General features: G+C 40.8%; 1 protein-coding gene across 3 annotated transcripts in view; it reads right to left on the bottom strand.

Moving 5' to 3' along the window:
- The window catches only part of dgki (diacylglycerol kinase, iota), a 44,994-nt gene extending 28,681 nt beyond the window's left edge, over positions 1 to 16,313 (bottom strand). For all 3 annotated transcript variants that reach the window (XM_028395224.1, XM_028395233.1, XM_028395214.1), the window contains exon 1: positions 15,840 to 16,313. In XM_028395224.1, coding sequence (XP_028251025.1) covers positions 15,840 to 16,069 — 230 coding nt within the window. In that variant the 5' untranslated portion in view covers positions 16,070 to 16,313. The remainder of the gene's footprint in view (positions 1 to 15,839) is intronic.
- Between the last annotated feature and the right edge of the window lie 2,997 nt (positions 16,314 to 19,310).

Here is a 19,310-nt window from a genome sequence, read left to right on the forward strand (position 1 = left end):
TGGCTGACATACACATCTATAAAGGCAGGAAAGACCACTAACGTAGGAGAATGTGAGTCATTTTATGGCTTTCGTGCTAATTAAAGATTTTACATGTACTAAGGCACTTCTTCGGCATTCCATCCGACATAAGATGATGAAGAAGTATAGACAGAGAGACTATTCTAATGCAAATTGAACTTACACTTTAAGTAGAGAAACTGATGTTTGTGTCTTGTATTCCAATCAAGCCTCCAGTCTTCAACCTCATTTGGGACGTCTCAGCTACAAGTGCAGGAACAGAATGGCAGCACGAGGTCCATACTAGGCTAAAAACAAACCCTGGCTGGTTGGCTCTACTGCCCCCTGCATAATATAAATCTCTGGCAAACTACGCTGCCAGAGATTTATATGCCAGTTTAGAGGATGTTGCTTGGTCAAAATCATTTGTCAGTGACCACTTAAATAACATCAAAATTGTTTGCCATTTCTCATTACGTAACGACAGAAACAGAGTGACACCAACATAATAAGCTCATAGCACCCTGTCAGATTCATAGGTCTATTTCTAATTGTGTTCTGGTGACAACACTGGAGACCTATGCTCAATACTGTGCCTGAACACCTCCTGTGCAAACACAGCGAGGGGGCTGAGGCTGCTGCCTCACCTCTGCTAAAGCACTGCTTTCGCTTTGCAGGCTGTGTAGACACAATGAAAGGTTGCATTCATACAGACGAGACAAATGGACCAAAAATGTTCTTTCAGTATCACTGCTATGAAGCAGTGGGATCCAGCAAATAGGCTCAGGCCAGGGTCATGCAATGAAAAAAGAGCAGAAGATGTGTGCAGAGCAATGTATTAAAACATGTATGGGCATGTTCCTAATAGATTGCTGAGTATCTCGCAATCGAGGGGGTGGAGTATACAGTTACTTCTGCTATGACAGATTTTAAATTCTCCCAGTATTATCCATGCCGTCATTTAACATCTCCTAGTTGACAAACTTGGATTATATTGCATCCCTCAACCATAAACATGGACCCGCCTGAAGATGAAATGCAGAAAATCAGAAAACAATGTGAGCTGCAACAATCTATATAAAACCCTGTAGCTGTGTGGCTCCTCGACGCAGCCTCAGTCTGACCCCAAGCTCACAATAATACACAAAGAAACACTCAAGAACGTGACACAACAACAAACAATAGCAGGAAGAAATCAACACACACACACCGAGGTAGATTTACCATACGGAGCTACAGATGGCGTCTCTTGTGTAGTAATTTATTGTCAATCTGCACAAAACAATTTCTTATCTGCACACACTCTGCAATAATCACACACAAACCTTCTCCATGTCCACTAATCTGTGTGTGTGTGTGTTTTTGTAGATGTGTGTAGGGGGCAGGGTGTGAAGTGTGTGGTTGTCATAGAAACCCCACTCAGACTTCCTTCCCTGTTTTATCTGAGCTTGCAGCATTCCTCCCTGTGTCTGTCTGTCTTCCTTCTGGTCTGTCTGTCTGTCTGCCGCTGCAGTGTGCTACACTGTGTGTGTGTTCAGCAGCCATGAGCAGCTGAAGGCAGATAACTTAGCTCTGCTTGGTTGTGTAGTAGTTGCCAGGCAGTAGGAGACAACCAGCCACCAGCATAAGTGATTTTACCCAGCTGTCCATTCTGTGCTGAGCCGCACTGAGAAATTAAACACACAACACACATGTGGTCTACCTAACCAGCACTGCAGGCACAGTTTGAACACTTACACCACTACCAGATACATAACACTTGTGGCTTCCCAGGTGGTCACTGTCTTGTGGTCTTGCTGTGACCTGAATAAGAGACATTCCATTTTGATTGTGACCTGAAAACAGTCAGAGAGCTGAGATCATGACAGAGCGCCTTCTGATTCCTGTGCTAATCCTAGACATGGAACATGGACATGGAAGTCTTTCTGTGAGGACAGAACTGGTTCATTTATGCAAAAAAAAAGCTTATTACATTGAAAACAGCAGCATTTCAGTTTGGTTAGAGACTTTTAGGTATCTGACACCTGATCTGACGTCCTGATATTGATTTATAAAACAACTGCAAGAAATTTTTGCAGATGGTATGTTATTATGTGCTGTCATGAGTGGTCGTGTGAATAATTGCATGTTGGTAGCTCAGAAAATAGAGACAAGACAAGGCAGCTGGATTATTGAGATCACAAACAAATTTATCCTGCCAGGCTTCTTGCTATTTGCTTGTGGCAAACCACGCGTGGTTCTGATCAATTAACATCCTCTGAGCAATAGGCATGTTTTACAAAAGCCTGTTTGCCTTTTATGCCCACTTTTCCTTGACAACAATTGCTAGTAGTTTACATAGTTTGCAGACATGCTAAAAGATACCTGCTAGCTTTAAAAGATGTTCAGGTACCGCTTCCTCAATTTAATTAAGTTGAAGACATATGCCTTGAGGAACCTAACTATGTATTTTGGAGCCTGGCAACAGGAAAATAAAATAAACTGTGAGCAAAAACAAGACAGAGAGGAACAAGTGCAATTCAACATACATTTTAGCAAACATTCACTGTCCCTGTGTCCTCAGAAACGAGGCCATTAAAAGCCAAAGTAACCAGTTGATAGAGAAGGGTTCTAATGGCTAAGTGGCTACTGAAGAGCATGACGCGATTCAAATAAATCTGCAATTTGTATTCTATGGTCATATTTCTATAGATAAGCTGCTGGTGAGTTTGACTCTGACTAAGTTGAGCCTTTTCTCTACTTTAATAAGTATAATATATTTAATTACAGTCTACTTTTCTCTTCTCTCTGCGTCTCTGACAGGGAGTGGGTGTGTGAGAGCAGCTGCAGTTGGGTACACTATCAACTCTTATTAGATCACTGCCTTCACATACACACATACAAACACACACACACACGCACAACAGTTAGCATGCAGGCAGCACCGCTGGACAACACATTGTTCTTGTGAACAGCGGCAAGACCCCCTATAACACACATAATCATTTAGTTAACAATAATATAAAACCATAATAGATAACTTATTATTGAAAAAATATAAGTCATAAAAAACATGTTTTAATTTTTTGTTTGTTGTTGGATCTGTGCATGTGTGTGTGTCTGTGTGTGTGTGTATCCGGTTATGAGGCTGGATACAGGAAGCCTGAGTCTTTCCCTCTGACCTTCCTCCATCTATTTATAATCACAGCCTTTCTCTCAATAACATGCATGTCTATTTCACCATTGTATGTGGATTCTACCTATCTTCTTAACATATGGGTATATTTTTCTTTATGTCATCCTTTTGTACTGTTAGCGGTACTTACACAATATACCACAACTGAGAAAGGCAATTAAACTTTGCTCGACTCTCTTTAAAAAATTATCTTTAAAACCATAGACTGTATAGGGTAACATCTTCAGCGATGTCACCCTATATAGTCTATAGGGTGTATAGACTATGTTAACATGTTCCACAAGGAAGCTATAAAAAAAGTTTGTTCTTGTTTTTCTAGTCATGCTTGCTCTGATCTTGCTTCTGGTCAGGTCCAGTATACTTCTCTGATACAACAGGACAACAAGACCATTGCGAGTAATAGTTCTTCTATTCTTAAACAAGCAATTATTTTTATAGTCGCAACGATTTCAACACACATGCCCTTCACTGGGCGGGGTGAAGGTTTGACTGTTTTTGACAGATGAGCGTGCCTGCCCTTCATGTCACTCCTTCTCCTTTGGCCTACATTGTTTCTCCTCTTGGGGGGTGAATGAGGAGGAGTGAGAGAAAGAGAGGAACACAGAGAGAAATGAGAGACAGAATATGAGGATGTCAGGAGAGAGAGAATAGGATAGAGTGTGAGAAGAGAGAGGGAGTGAAGGAGAGAGCATCTGTAGGCGGTCTTGGCTTTGCCCAAAGGCCTTGGCTTCTCTCCTCGTCCTCCTCCTCATCATCATCTCTCCTTCACACTCTCTCCTGCTCTCTCTCTCTCTCCTTCTTCTCCTCATCCTCAACTACCTCTCTGCTCACATCTTTATCCCTCCATCCACCCACTATTTATTTTTCTTCTCACTTGCACTTTTGGTTCAAATTCATAGTTATTCAATTAAAATAAAGCAGCAGCCGTATTAGAGGAATGCTTGCAGAAGGGTAATAAAACAATAAAAATGCAGAACAGCCCTTTATTGTCTGGCATTTAACTAAGTCTTTACTATTGGCCTGTAACTGCTTCATAATTTTAAATCAGACTCGTAAAAGGTTTTACAAAACACCAACTGGTTGAACTGATGATAAAATTTAGGATATCACAAGCTGGTAGCCAGACCTTAATCAGTTTTACAGGTCTTAAATAAGATTATTTTGATTAATATACATACATATCTACTCTATTTAATAACAAGCTTCACTCCCAGTATCTCTGGCTTTTTTGTTAGCAGAGTCAGCAATGTAGCTCTTCCAGAACTCCCACTCAGAAAACCCACTCTGTTTCTATAAGTAGGAAGGAGTGAGAGAACTGCTTATTGTCTGTGAACTGACTACTAACAGTCATAGTGGTGGAGTCAACGCAACATACTGCTGGACACACACACACACGCAAAGAGTGATCTGTTACTTGCTGGTTTGGAAAGAAAATGTGCAGTGTAGAAGGTTGAGGACTGTGAGAGAGAGCCAGAGGGGCAACAATTAAACATTATTGTCAAAAAGGGAAATATCTCAGAGAGTGCTTAACCCTTAGAACCCCAAATCCACTGAGATTAAATTTAATGTTTTTTAAAATTAAATCTAAGCTTTGAGTTTTGATAGTTTGGGCCTTGGCTTGCACAACAACATCTTATTTTTTTGTAAAATTAAAGATCAAAGTAATTTGATGAAACTTATCTCATGATTTTGCTTTAGCATCTTTTTACTGTCTTATTGCACAGACATGGTCGAGTTTCATCCACAGAGCAGCACAACTTTAGACCTACAAATGTGTATCTGCATTATCATCAGGAAGTTATTACACTTCTAAAAAAGACCATGCCAGGGTGCTGACTCCTTACTTTAGAGACTGTTTTTGCAGATTAACGCCAAACATTTCTGAAGCAGTGTTTGCTCTGTAACTGCATGTTCGGGCAGGTGAAAGCCCTCAGTCATCTTCAGTCAAGTTTATGTTCCACAGGTGTGTTCAGACTGAATGCAATGCAAAACTTAATACAACACACATTTATACAAAGTCACTGGGCAGACACAAATATCATGCAAATTGAAGCATCACCTTTATGTTGCAGGTATCAGAGGGCTTGGGGTTTCTTGGCGTTCACTGACATGGGTGGATGTCAAACTACAAACACCTATAACATAGTTCTACTTTCACATCCACAACTATTTCAGCCTTGTCTGTAAGAATGGAGTAACATTGTGACAAAAAAGAGGACAAGATGAAAATAGATTAAAAGTAAAGTTTCCTGTAAAATGAGTGAGATGTGATGGTATCTGAAGAAATGTGGGAGACAAACACAGCTGCTCTGAAATCTGCTCAACTGGACTGTAAACAATCACTCACACATGGCATATTGCACCATTTAATACCAGGTACCAGGATTAGTATGGCAAGCTGCTAAAGGTAGTATAAGAGGAAGTATAATAGCCCTGGATATATGTGATGTTTATGATCTTTTCAACACATCATTCTGACAGGTTTATGTATAACAAGGAGGCAGCTTGAACTGGAACTACAGCACCGCACAGGTGGCAAATGGAGAGCACAATTTTCCTTGCTGGGTTAACAATCAAGGAGGCGATGTAACAATAGGAACTAACAGAACTTACACAATCACAGATAAAACACCATTTTCTGATCTTGTATATGTGCAGCATAGCCAGTTTTACTGATAGATAATTCATAATTTGATGTACCTATGGTGTGCACTGTGGTGTAGAAAATCAGGCCAGGACTCCATTTAAATGACTCAGATCAGGACATCCCTACTGCAAACCTGACACACACACACACACACACTCACAGACTCCCAGAGATCTGTGCGACACAGCGATGGAGGTACTGCATGTATACCTTGCTCTACAATCAATTTATACATGTCATGAACCAAAGCCAGAACATAGCAGTGAAACTGGCCTCTTCTTGCCCTCTGCTCTCTCTTCCTTTCTCTTGCATCTTCCTCTGACACCTACATAATTACACACACTGTCACTGTGTGTGTTTCTATGGGTGTGTGCATGTGAGAGCGAGCATGTAATGTGGGGGAGGCATCAGATTCACGCTGTGCATCTGTATCTGACCTTTACTGCTTAGAATAGACACACACAAAGAAGACAGCAAAGAATAAAGCAGTTTGAGGCCGAGAAAGATGAGAGAAGAGAGAGAGAGTGAACAAGACAGAAAGAAGGCTGAGAATTATTAAAAGCAAATAATGACCAATAGTATTATAGCAGAAAACTTTTTAACAGAAAAGTCAGAAAAAAGTGCTCACACTGTAACCTCAGGCTACAGCTGCCTAACAAAGTTAATCATTTACTAATGACTCTCATCTAACCTGAGCAATTAGAGCACAAGCGCACACACACACACACATACAGAAAAAGAGAGCGAGATAAAGATGCTGTCTCACTAATTATAGCGTGTCTCTGCAGCTGAGGTCTGCTAGGTCGTGTGTGTGTGTGTTTGTGTGTGGGAGTGCACCAGTTTGTGTCAAATTAAAAACAGAAAAGCAACAGAAATGGTGTGAGGTAAACTGAAAATAAATGTATTCATATTCATAGTTTTATTATAATTCAAGAGCAAAAGCACATTAATATAATGTGTGTTTGCGAGAAAGAGCTTTGAGTGGAGACTCATCTTTGTGAGTGCTGAGAGTTAAGCAGTAATCCTACCTGCACACACACACACAAGAGACCTTCCAAAAGGCCTTTAATCCACTCAGCACATACATGTTTATTATCACTGTAGTGCGTGTGTGTGTGTGTGTGTGTGTGTGTGTGTAGAAACCTATAAATACCAGAGATATGCAGAGAGAGGCAGGAACAGGAGCATATAAAACACAAATCTTTCTCAGCATCTGCCATGTTTGGGTGTGGGCCAAATTAGTCAGCAGCAAATACTGCAATATAGCCATGGGTCTCTCTAATCCATCAAAACCTCTGAAATATCTCTAAAAGACGCTTACCCCGGACAATAAAGCATTGAGACTAGAGCTGAAGAATCCATCTGGCAGAAAAGCTCAACAGATCAGAGGTCAAAAACATGGAAGATGAAAGTGTACTTTTTTCCTCTTGGTACCTAGATACTGAAATAAAACTTTCATGAACTTTGTGTTCTCAAAAAACTTTTCTATAAGCTTTTGGTCTATGACAGAAAAAATTGTTTCCCTTCCACACTGAGCAAAAAACCCACTAAACATTTGGCTTTGGATCTTTAGTGGGAAAAGGTACAACTGCCATTCTTTCTCAGGTCAAACGACCCTGCAGTAAATAAGGGCATTCATCTACCTCTCTTTTATAGCAAGATGCTGATCTTGTCTGAAACTTCTCACCATATCAGCCACAAAGTCCAACTCCTGTCAGTGCTCTAACATCACTCACTCAGCTGAAAATGAACATTCCTACTGTTTACTACTTTTACACTACATCAAAAAAGAAAAAGAAAAGGGAACCTTATCAATGTAAACATATTTTTTTGTTATTCTCTCCTCTGTTCCTCTGTTTCTAATTCTTCTGAAATACTAATGCGTGTGTGTGTGTGTGTGTGTGTGTGTGTGTGTGATGCTCTTACATTAAAACACTATCAGACAGAGAGTCAGAGCTGCAATGATGGAGTCAGTGTCACCTCAGCAGTCGGCTCCACAGGTTCATTATCGAGACAGATGGGCTTGTTGGAAGAGCGAGTCGAGGTGCTACTTTCAAAGTACACATCCATATCAGGAAAACACAGCTAACAAACACTATTTCATGTATCAGGTTTTCTTGTGTAAACAGACATTGAGTTAAATGAGATAAACTATAGAAAAAATAAAATTCACAAAAATATCAATAAAAGTGTCTTGAAAATCCACATCATACCACCTGATTTATCCAGTTTAATAAACAGCTTTTTTCTTAACCATGTCTGGCTTCAATCAACGTTTTCTACCTGCTTGTAATCCAGTCCAACACTGAGTAATTTAGCCTTGCAATCAATCACTCAGCCAGCTGTCCATGCAGCCACATTTACACTCCAAGCCTTTATCCATCCTGGTCATGTTAATAAGCCATTTTAATGTAAGTCAAACAACTACCGTAATTTTATAGAAAGGGGCGTAAAAGTCAATCAGCATCAGTTATAAAAACACAGTAGGTACAGTTTCAAGGCATCTGAAGTGATTGATCTCAAAATTAATTGAATGTGTGTGTGTGTGTGTGGTGTGTTCTGTTTCACATAGAAACACATTCACAGCATTGCGCTGAACACAATTTACAGCCTATTCCAGGCCAGTGCCCCTTTTCCTTTACATCTCAGGAATGTAAACAGACACCTGCAGTACATAAAGTAACAGAGACGAGCAGCTGGGGAGGCCATCCTGTCTCCTTGTATTTTAAATCACATCAGGTTTTTGTTCCATTACATCACATTCACTGTGGTGGGTTTCACCATTCTAGGTTTCAGACCATAGACTGTAAAATGGTACAGACCCTCTGTGATGTCACCCACAGGTTTCTAAAGTCTGTCAACCATCACTATGTGAGCAGCTTCTGAGCCTGCTGAGTGCACTTGTACTCATGGTCAATCCAAATACATGTCGCCCATACAGTTGGGACCTGTTCGTGTTTATTCACATGGGCTTCCTTGCTCAGCCCTGGAGGTTGCTGCTTGTTTCTGACCTGCCTTTGTTGATGCATATGCCATATTAACACTTTTTGGTACACTGTCATCAGATCTCTCTGCAAAAAGGCCACATTTACTGCCACATAAATCAGATCCTCTTAGGATCAACTGTCATTTGTTGAGGTTATACAGGCCAAGTCTATCTATACTCTTGCAGCAAACCTGTCACAGTCAGAAGGAAGTTAAAAGATTGATGTTTCTCTTCAACTAGGTTCCTCTTCTTTACTATTGCAGCAGGAAGATCCACTTCTCTTTTCTCTTCTGTTTCGCCTTTTGCCCTCTTTTTTTTAGACCCATTTCCAAGCAGGAAAAGCCTCTTACAGCCAGCTAGACGACTAATAAGGAGCGGCTCCTGTCAGCCAATACCCCTTAATGCCTCAGCACACTGCATTATGGGCAAATAACCCCCCAACACACACACACACACACACACACACATACTCAAACACTCCTGAAAAGGCTAGGAAAGAAGACAGAGAGAGAGAGATAAGTCAGAAATCCCACTGTTCCAAAAAAAGACGTCATCAGTCCTCGTCCTCTGAGCAGAAAATGATGGATAAGCATACACGAACAGAGCAACAGCCAAGTGGAGCAGTGTTACTCAGAGTACGTACAGAAAGAGTTGTACTAACACCTATCTGTCTATAATACACCGTGTGTATACAAAGTAGAGGAGGAGGGGGTAGGGTCAGTCCAGCAAACACTCCACATCATGATTCACACACACATTATTCACAGGGGGGCAGTCCCTTCAGCATCTCAACATCCCTCATCTACAGAACTCATAATCAGTGTTGGGGCTGTTAGTTAAGCTCATATATTTTATTCTAGCATCCTCTGTATCTGACAACCTGGAGGAAAAATAACACCCAGATTAATTCATAATGAACTCCTGTAACTCTCATAGGTAGTGGTACTTGTAATTTTTAATGATTAAAGCACTACATTACATGGCATGAAGACCTGACTAATAGGCACTGTTTAGTCAAACTTACTTAATGTTTACAGAATGTTTACTTTATACCGTGTCAAAGAAGTTGTCTGTGTAGCACCATTATGTTAAAGTCAAACACTGCATAGTTTATCATCACAGCAACAAAACCTGCATCTGTTAATCTGCTATGTCTTCTGAATTATCCATACAGCTTACACTCTTATCCTCCTCCTCCTCCCTCTCTTTCTAATGGGAAAAGGAATACCATAAATATGCATGTATATCTGTTCATCCTTTCTGAGGAAGAGAGAAGGGAAATTGTGTCAGCCAGCCCGTATTTCATCAACAATTGGTGCTGTGATCGTCTGCTTCAAAAATTCATGAGTGTCTTTAAGCTGCCTGGACCACGAGCCAAGTATTCCACTGAATTTAACACACTGTGCTACAGAAGCAGCTTGTACACAGCTTGTAAAAAACATAAAGGAGCAGGTCCTTCTATGGAGCACACAGGTGTTTCAATCTATCATCCACTTTAACCAACACAAGAAGAGTCCTGTAAATGAATGCTTAACCCATCCACACAGCAAGGAAGAATTCTGAGCCTGTGTGTGTGTGCGTGCCTTACTGTTCTTCATTTTTATCAACAACTGTTCATCTGATCCACTTCACACTTGGACGGTATATTGATGAGGACCCAAGAGACATGTTTTCTGTTTCTCTGTCATCAGGAAGCACAATCCTGCCACTTTTAATGACCATGCTGATTGTCTTCACTGGAGATTGTGTAACACTGTGTGACAGTTTTTAAATGTTGTGTATAACGAGCATTTCTTTGGCCTTTTATATTAAATTTCCCCAGGGACCGCTGATGTTATTGTATTGTACTGTGATGTATTACTGTTACACAATTACCCTGCGTAGAGTGACATTACAGGGGTTTCTAAATCTGAATCTTTTCTTCAGGCTGTTGCGGGCTGTTGACCCGTGTACATTGTTTATATATAACAGTTGCAGACTGCAGTCACAAAGTTAAAAATTCATGAATGCCTTTAAGTGTTGCAATGAACTGTGACACAGGTTTTTACTACAGTACGCTTTCAACTGCATGGTTTCATTTAAAAAAGGTAAACGGCTGAGGTCAGCATCAAAAGCATCAGCTGAGGAACAGATTTATTTTTATATATTTGGGACTTTAAAGGCCTTATTCTGATATAATAGGTCACCAGGCTGGTTTTATTTATAGAGTCTTATAATGCATCACAGTGACCCTGCCATCATTATTTGTGCTGGCTGTCTTTGATATTTCATGACACTTTTGACTTTGTATTAAACATTGGCCATTTTTTTCCACCCGTCTATTCTCCCTCTCCCCTCTGTATTCTGTCCTAATTGAAGGCTGAATAGAGTTTTATATTCTGGCAGCATCAGATGATGAAAGGCCTTTGATCACTGTTTACCCCTGCAGGTGGTACACAGTGGTAGCAACATGAGATATATTCCTATCTTTTTATGTTTTCCCTCTCCTCTTCTTTTTCATCTGTCTCTCCAGTCTTTCTTCGTGTCTTGGCTACAAAATAACTGAAACTCAGAGCAGCATACCGGACTGTGTGGCCATGTGCCCATTGTGACCTGGTGTTTGTGAAGTGGGCTGTAAATAGTGGAAGGATAATGTTACAACATCCTGTCCTGTGGCGTTTACTTCTGCAACATTTCCCACGAAGGCGGTGGTAAGGTCTCACCACAAGATAAGCTGGATGATGAAACAAAGCATTTCTTTCTTTGTATTTCTCATTCTTGGGCAAACAGATCTTGTTGGCAGTTTTACTAGCAGAAACAAAGTTCATGGGCGGCTGGTTAGTTTGTATGGACTCAGATGAAACATCATGAGTGAGTCTCCACAATCAAAACTTGGGTAAACAAAGAAGGGAAAACATAAGTTTCTAAAAGTGGATTTGGGTTCTTTAGTTGTTTACCAGCATTTCATCATATTAGTGTCGGTGTCATCCAGACACCGACACTAATATATATCTGAGATGTTGGTTGATAATATCACCAGACCAATACATTAATCAGGCTCTACAGATTCCTAAGTTCAGTTGTCATTGAAGAGAAATTGCAAAATCTTCTCCAAGCTCCATTTGATGCAGATATAAGCTGAAGATAAAACACTTCTTCAATTTGAAAACTGATAACACCTAGCAGCAGTTTTATCTAGAACTTTATAACAACAGGATGGTCACAGGAATGCATCTCTGATGGCATCACCTTACAATAAATATAAACATATCTCCCTGTACTAATTGCAGTTAAATTCTTACTGTAAGTTGCACTAAATATTTTATGTTAGTCCAAGCATCCATCAATTGTGACCTCATTAATGGGATTTTCAGTAAGGCTGCAAATATTGTGGACATTTAGATAATGGCTTCATTCAGAGATATTGTTATGATGTTCCATTACTGTAGATTTACAGCTTTATAGTCCAGAAGAGTATAAATGCTTATCACAGACAGACGGGACGAGAAGTCAGTGACTGATTTACAGACTAGTATCCAGCCGGTCGACTGACCAGCTAATTGATGTAATGTCTCACAAACTACTGCTGACTAACCTGTTGGAATGATACACACACACACACACACATGCACACAAAGCTACTGTCTTTCTGAATGAGGAAGGGCTGTCATGCAGGCAGACCGGTGAAATGTCTAAGAATAGATAAAAGGAGGGACAGTGTTCTGGGAACACACACAGACACACAAAGTGTGACGAATGTCTGGCAGATAACTTACACGTGCCTCATGCTGCCACAAACACACAATACCACAACCTCACACACAAAAAGCACACACACTGCCTTTGATGTTCAACAGCATCGTTTCTGAGCTTTCATATTGCCACATATGGTAATTCACTTCTTGGCATTGGACACTTCAAAGCTATGTAAACTACCTCCTCACAATCCTTCTCCTTTTGACCAGCTAATTCCATTTCCTTCACATATCTGATTCTACAAGGACAAAAATTCACAGATTCACAGCTTCGTCCAATAAGGTCAAAGGTCAACACAACACAGGCATGACAGCTTCAGCCTGTCTTTGTATTGTGGTGGTATAGTGGTGTTGTATTGTATTGTATAATTAAATGTACTCAGCTGCATTCATCCCGACCTAACATACAATTAACACAATGTGAAAGGTTGAAAATATCATTTAGAACACACTGAAGTCTAGTATTTGGTGAGAACATCAAGCAAAACTCTATTCTGGCAAGACATTCAAAACGTCATCAAACATTTCATAAGTACATCAATAATTGGAAAGTGGCAGACTTTCTAACACAGTTTGGTGGACAGAAGCAAACAGCAGCTGCATTTTTGTCATCCTCTCCGAATGAAATTATTCCAGCTAAGGATTCCATTGAAGTGTTTATGGCACATCAGTGCATAATAAAATAAAATAACTGGAAACAACTGCTTCAGCACTCACAGGGTGACATGTCACCCTGTGAGTGCTGAAGCAGTTGTTCACGTTACACAGTTCATGTGTAACGTGGTCAAAATTTGTCTTTCATACATTTTCTGAACCCACGTTAGAGTGTACCACATGCTCTTACACATAGAGCAAGGAATTCTCATCATTCATGATTAATCATTCATCATTCATGTCATTTCACCATGACATGGTGGCATCACTAGCAGAGGTGCCCCTCCTTCCAGCATAGTTACGACTAATACATTCAAATTTAGCTGAGAGAGCCTAGGAGATCTTCTAGACCACTGACAAGATCCATGACCGATAAGACAACAGTACAGTGACAAAGACGAGCATGTCCACAACAAAACTCTGAGGGAACTGGAGTCCAAAAAACAATTCAAACATTGAAAACAGTCAAATCTTTATATCAGTAAGGTCTGCTTTAAGGGGATGGCCTCAGAGTTCTGAGGGCTGCTGCTGGTGAATGACCTGGAAAAGGGTTACTCTGTTACAGACCGCTACCAGAGGAAATCAGCAAGACTCTGCAAGAGGAGTGCTCCTCCAAAAGGACAACAGCACAGACCACAAGTCCGCCATCATGCAGCACCTGTTCATCTGATTCATCCCCTGAGACAGCCCTGTGATCACCCTTTTGACATCCTCAGCACTGTGGAAGACTCCAAGATGCACAGATGGGTATGTTTCAAGAGTTCTCAAATAAATGTCTTGTTGACAACCTTAGGCCTTGAGTTATCAGTGATCAATCATATATCACAAGCCTTCTATCAACCAAAACACAACAAAGCTATATGAACGTCAGGGCTCCACAGAGTGACGGCACCTGTCAGCCTGAGCCAGTTAGCTGTTTTCTGCTCGTTGCTATCTTTGTGTTAAGAAACTCTGACCTTCTGCACAGTGGCATTGACAAATCAAACATCCAAGAAAAGGCAACATCATGCTGTAGGTGCAGTTTGCTGCTTCACTGCATGCAATCCAAATTGCCGTAACAGCTGTTGTAACATCTGTAAAAACAACCTGACAAATGTGGCCCCTTCAGATGTTTAGGATGACCAATCTTTGAGCAACACAGAACTCTTACAAATGTGTGTGTCCACATGTGCAGACTGTTCAGCACCTCTCTGAACATGCTGAATGCCACTCGTACATTTCTCCCACCTCATGTTTTCTTCTGCTGGCTACACAGAATCCTTGACAGCAGCCTTCCTTCCAAATGACAGAAAAATCAATAAAGGTTTTACATGAAATCGTTTATTGTATCATTATTCCATTATGGTGATGCTGAACTGTATTCAATGACTTGTTGCTTGCCCTATTGTTGTTTCTTTCTTTCTTCTTTTTGCTGAACTTTTTGTTGACCAGGAGGTCAAGGTTTTTACATGGATTATGTACCAAAATTCAGCACTTCACTGCTGTAAATTCTACTGAGGTGACCCTTTCATCACAACAAAACAACTGTGGTTATAGAAAATTATAAAAAAGGGGCTGAACCAGCTGTGGCACTCCACAGGATGTACAATCTCCTGGAAAACTCACAACTTAACCAAAGATGGCTTCCCCAGGGAGGAATAGAGAGACTCTGTAAATGATCACACAATAACAAGTCTCCATCCTACTGTTTTGTGGTACACAAACTGTGGAACACAGACACTGCAGAAACAAATGGAAAATAATCAAGAGGACAAATCATCATCTGTCACAGGGATGTAATAGGATTACAATGTACCAGCCCCTTTTTAAAAAGGGATGAATCTCCTTCCTCTATTGAGCCAATTTTACTCCATGTGTTTACATGAGGAGTGTTTACTCTGATTAGGCCATTAATTAGAGGTAGAAAAAAGGTAAAGCTAGCATTGATTTTTAATTGAATTCTGCCACATAAGTTTTAATGATATGGCTGGATTAACACACTGTTGCTCACAGCAACCAAAAACAACTGATCTGATCATCATCAGCACCAATCATAGATAGATACATAGATGATAGATAGATGCCACACGTTCCTGACACTGACATCTGACAACCCAAACTGCTGTTTGACCGTGTATGAGCTTGGTCTCCGGCCAGTTTTCACTATCAACAGCAGCTGCCAGTCGCACTGGGGTGTCAGGCTGCTGCTGGGATTCACACAGACACACACACAGCCCAAAAATCAATAGTTTCCCTCCATCCCCCCCAGCCCTTCTTCTACATGAACCAGCACAACAGGGCTACAACACCGCAGGGAAATGCACACATTTTGTGTAAAATTGTTCTGATCCATTAGTGACAGCAGCTCAAATGCTGCTTCGTGTTAACAGCATGATGGAGGTTAGCCCGGACACGCCACTGGACTTACTACACAAACAGCATGTGCAGCTTTATGTCAGAATTCTGCCATTAAACTGTCAGTGCACCCCGAACTATGAATCTATTAGTGTGCTTTTCCTGTATTTTGTTGACATGATTTTGCTAGCATCAGCTTATAACAAAGAAATAAGCCTAATGCTTAGCTAAACTCGATTCATAATGCCCAGATATTAAATAAACGTCTTTCTCTGACCCTGTCCCAGCATCCCCCCGCTGTCCACTCACCGATACGAGGTCTGCTTTCTGAACGCCAGCCCTCTCAGCTTCTCCTCCAGAGTGTCCTGCTCCATGTCCGGAAGGCTGCTGAACGTGTCGCTGCAGCAGCCCACGGCAGCCTCCTCTGAGCCGGCTCCGGACTCTGAGTCACCTCCGTCGGCTCCCAGGGAGGCTAGGCGCCCGCTGAAGCCCCCCGCAGCCGCTGCCGGACTAGTGCGGTCCTTCGCTTGGGGGTCCATGCTGGTCGGTCCTCTATCCCGTCTCTCCCTCCTCCCCGCTCTGGACCCCCGTCTCCCTCGTCTTTTGAGGGGACGTGGATGCCGGTGGTAGTGGTTATGGGGCGGAGAACTGAAATGTTTGCAGCGGGTAAATAACACACCGTCAACGGCTTAACGATGCGGGTTCTGACCGTGACCGTCTTTATACACTGCGGCCAGGTAAGGCAGCACGCGCAGTCGCCTGGACAACAGACCGAACTGCACTCACGAGCCTCTTGACCAACTGAGAGCGAGCTACGTTAAGCTACGAACGTGGACCGGAAGTGAAATGTCTGACCTTCAAAATAAAACCTAGAAAAATGTTACTTCGTTGACAAAAAAAACTTCAAAGTCTAAAAAACGTAAAAAGAACGTAAAAACATCGGTACCTATTTTATTTATACACATTTTACTATTAAAAATTCTTTAGCGTACACCCCCCCAAATTATAATCATATCTATAATCTATATTTTGGTAAATTGTTTTTATTCCCATTTCACAACAAAATGTATATCCTTTGCATTAATCCCGGAAATAACGTACTGAGATGAAGAAATAATATGACAAGAAAGTGTCACAAATGTTGAATCAAATATGTGTTATTTTTCTTGTATTCATAAGTGTAAATTAATATAATGTGGTGTGGTCCCATAAATAACTAAAGGCTCAATGAAAAATATTTCCATAGAAATGTAACTTAAATTGTGTGTATAAGTTAGTTTTAGTGATCAACTTAATGGGAAAAAACCCACATATTGTTTCTAAACGAGAATTTTATTTCTAAATTCATAACCGGAAGTCCAGTATTTGATTTTTGTGACATGACACAGGTTTAAAAACTGCGAAAGCGCGAGCCTCTGTGAGGGCGGCGACAGCAAACACGCTCAACTAACTGCAGCATCCATCCATCTTTATGCTTATCCATCTGTGTCCATCCATCCATCCATCCATCCATCTGGCCCTGGGGACGAACAGCGTGGCATTGTGGGATATTCCCTCTCCTCCTCCTTTCTGCAGCATCATCAGTCAGAAAGTAGGGCAGAGGGTGAACACATGCACACTGTCAGTATCTCACTCTCAAAGACTAATCACATGCACACAGCCCATATGCTCAGTTCATGGACTCTGAATGTCACATCCTTCCTTCATCATGTTCATGCTTTTCTTACCGTAATTTGCAGCAAATCTGCACATCATGCAACATCTGTCTGTCTCGGTTTTCACTTCACTGAACTTATCAGGTTCACTAAATCATCACTGACCTTAGATGACCTTCTACAGGGAGGCACCTGTCTACAGTCCCTGTGTTTTATTTTATTTAATAAAGTATTATTTAAGGACCCTCTCTGCCCAGTCGGCATTAAAGATGTCAGGGTGCCAGTAGGAAACAACAGTACATTAATGTAACATAATAACACACAATTTGTTTCCATACAAGATTCCATAATTCAGACGTGTAGCATAAACTCACCGGTCCAGTGTTTCTACATTCTCTCAGTCCTGCAGACTTACAGATGCTTTTCAAAACAAAGCCTCACACTTCATAAATGAGCAATAACAAAACTAGCTTGCTTACAGATTGGGTTTGCATCCTGAGCTGCAGGTCTGCCTCTCTGGACTGTGTCTGTTTTCCAGGGAAATCCCCAGAAGAAATAAATACTGTGGCTTGAAATGTATCTGTGAAAGCTGCAGCTTGATGCAGATGATCATTTATTAATACTAAGGTCTGCCATCCTGCCTCTGCTCTCACCTCCATTGAAAATCACCATCTTGACTTCCATCCATTCATCATCTGAACCTGCTTTGTCCTGCAGTGCAGGGTCACAGGGGGCTGGAGCCGATCCCATGCCAGATTTCTCCTTTAACATTTTTCCATCTAACCTAGAAACTGGTCATGCAGACTTAGAAAGGCCACAATCTGACTTGCTGTTTGATCATTCTCATCTTATTTTGACATGTGATTCTGGCTTGGTCTATTGTTTTGGCTTTCATGCACCTCTTTATATGATATTATCATGGTATTAAGAGGACACACAGGTAATAAAACACAGCAGTAATGAAAGGATTTGTCATCTATAATGGACAAACTGAGTGTCTGCAGTGTGAAATCAGACTACTTGATGTATTTACTGACTCCCTGTTAGTGTCATCACATGCTTCTGAAGGTCTGTCTTTTTTTTTTATTAATGTTATGACGACCATCAACGCTGGTGGAATTCATTTTGAGATTCTGTGTAGCTGCGCATTGTGCTGTCACTACAATTTGCACTACTCATAACGAGGCGCTGCTGCTGCTGCTGTATTTTAGGACCCTCGTCATGATGAAGGAGAGGGAGAAGCTCCTCTATTGGCCAACACGTTAACCATGGGACTCCCTTCTGCCCTAATAGAGTTTGGCTTTAACTTAATTTAAAAGTGGAGGAAAAATGCTTTGAAGTTTAATTACGATCATCCATTGGAACTTTGTACTACGTAAGCAACAGTTTAAGCTGCTTCTTCTAAAGTACCATGATAATATTTTTTTAAAATCCACAGTAATATAGGTGGAAGGATTTAAATATAGAAAACATAGTTAATTTAAATACTCATTAGTTAATAAAAAATACTCCAAAAAGCTCTTTAATTCAGTGCTTCTGCACAATCAGAGGTGAATGTGCAACAATAATAATAACAACGGAGAAAAAGACGACACACTGCATCACAAATATTCTGCTTTTACTAAGGAAAATACTTTATTAATTTGAAAGCAAGAATACAGACAGGCAAGTTCAGACTGGTAAGATTACACAAAGACAATAAACCTGATCTGGTTTTTATGACGTGAGTTTCCATGAAGACATTTTAAAATAAAGTCTGTTTATCTTGTGTGTTCTGCAGAACTGTTTCAGATTTGGCAGTGAGGAATGCATTGTATAATCAATCAGACAAAGTCCACTCATCTAAGAAGCACATGACAAGTCTTCTCTCTGGTCTGTAAACTGCCACTTCTGCTGTGTTATTCGCCCTCAGTTGTAAAGCACTACATGAATATCAGCTGACTGTATTTACAGTAACAGAGAACATGCCATAAGACTTTTAAAGTCAAAATGAATTGAACTAAACCAAAGACAAAGAGTCAGGACAAACCCTGCAGCGAAGGCATGTTTATAATTTATCACCAGAATCCAAAACAGAGCCAGAATGAATTATGGATTAGTTCATAAACTACACACCCCACACACA

This window comes from Parambassis ranga, chromosome 2, assembly GCF_900634625.1.
Source record: "Parambassis ranga chromosome 2, fParRan2.1, whole genome shotgun sequence".
Taxonomy (NCBI): Eukaryota; Metazoa; Chordata; class Actinopteri; family Ambassidae; genus Parambassis; species Parambassis ranga.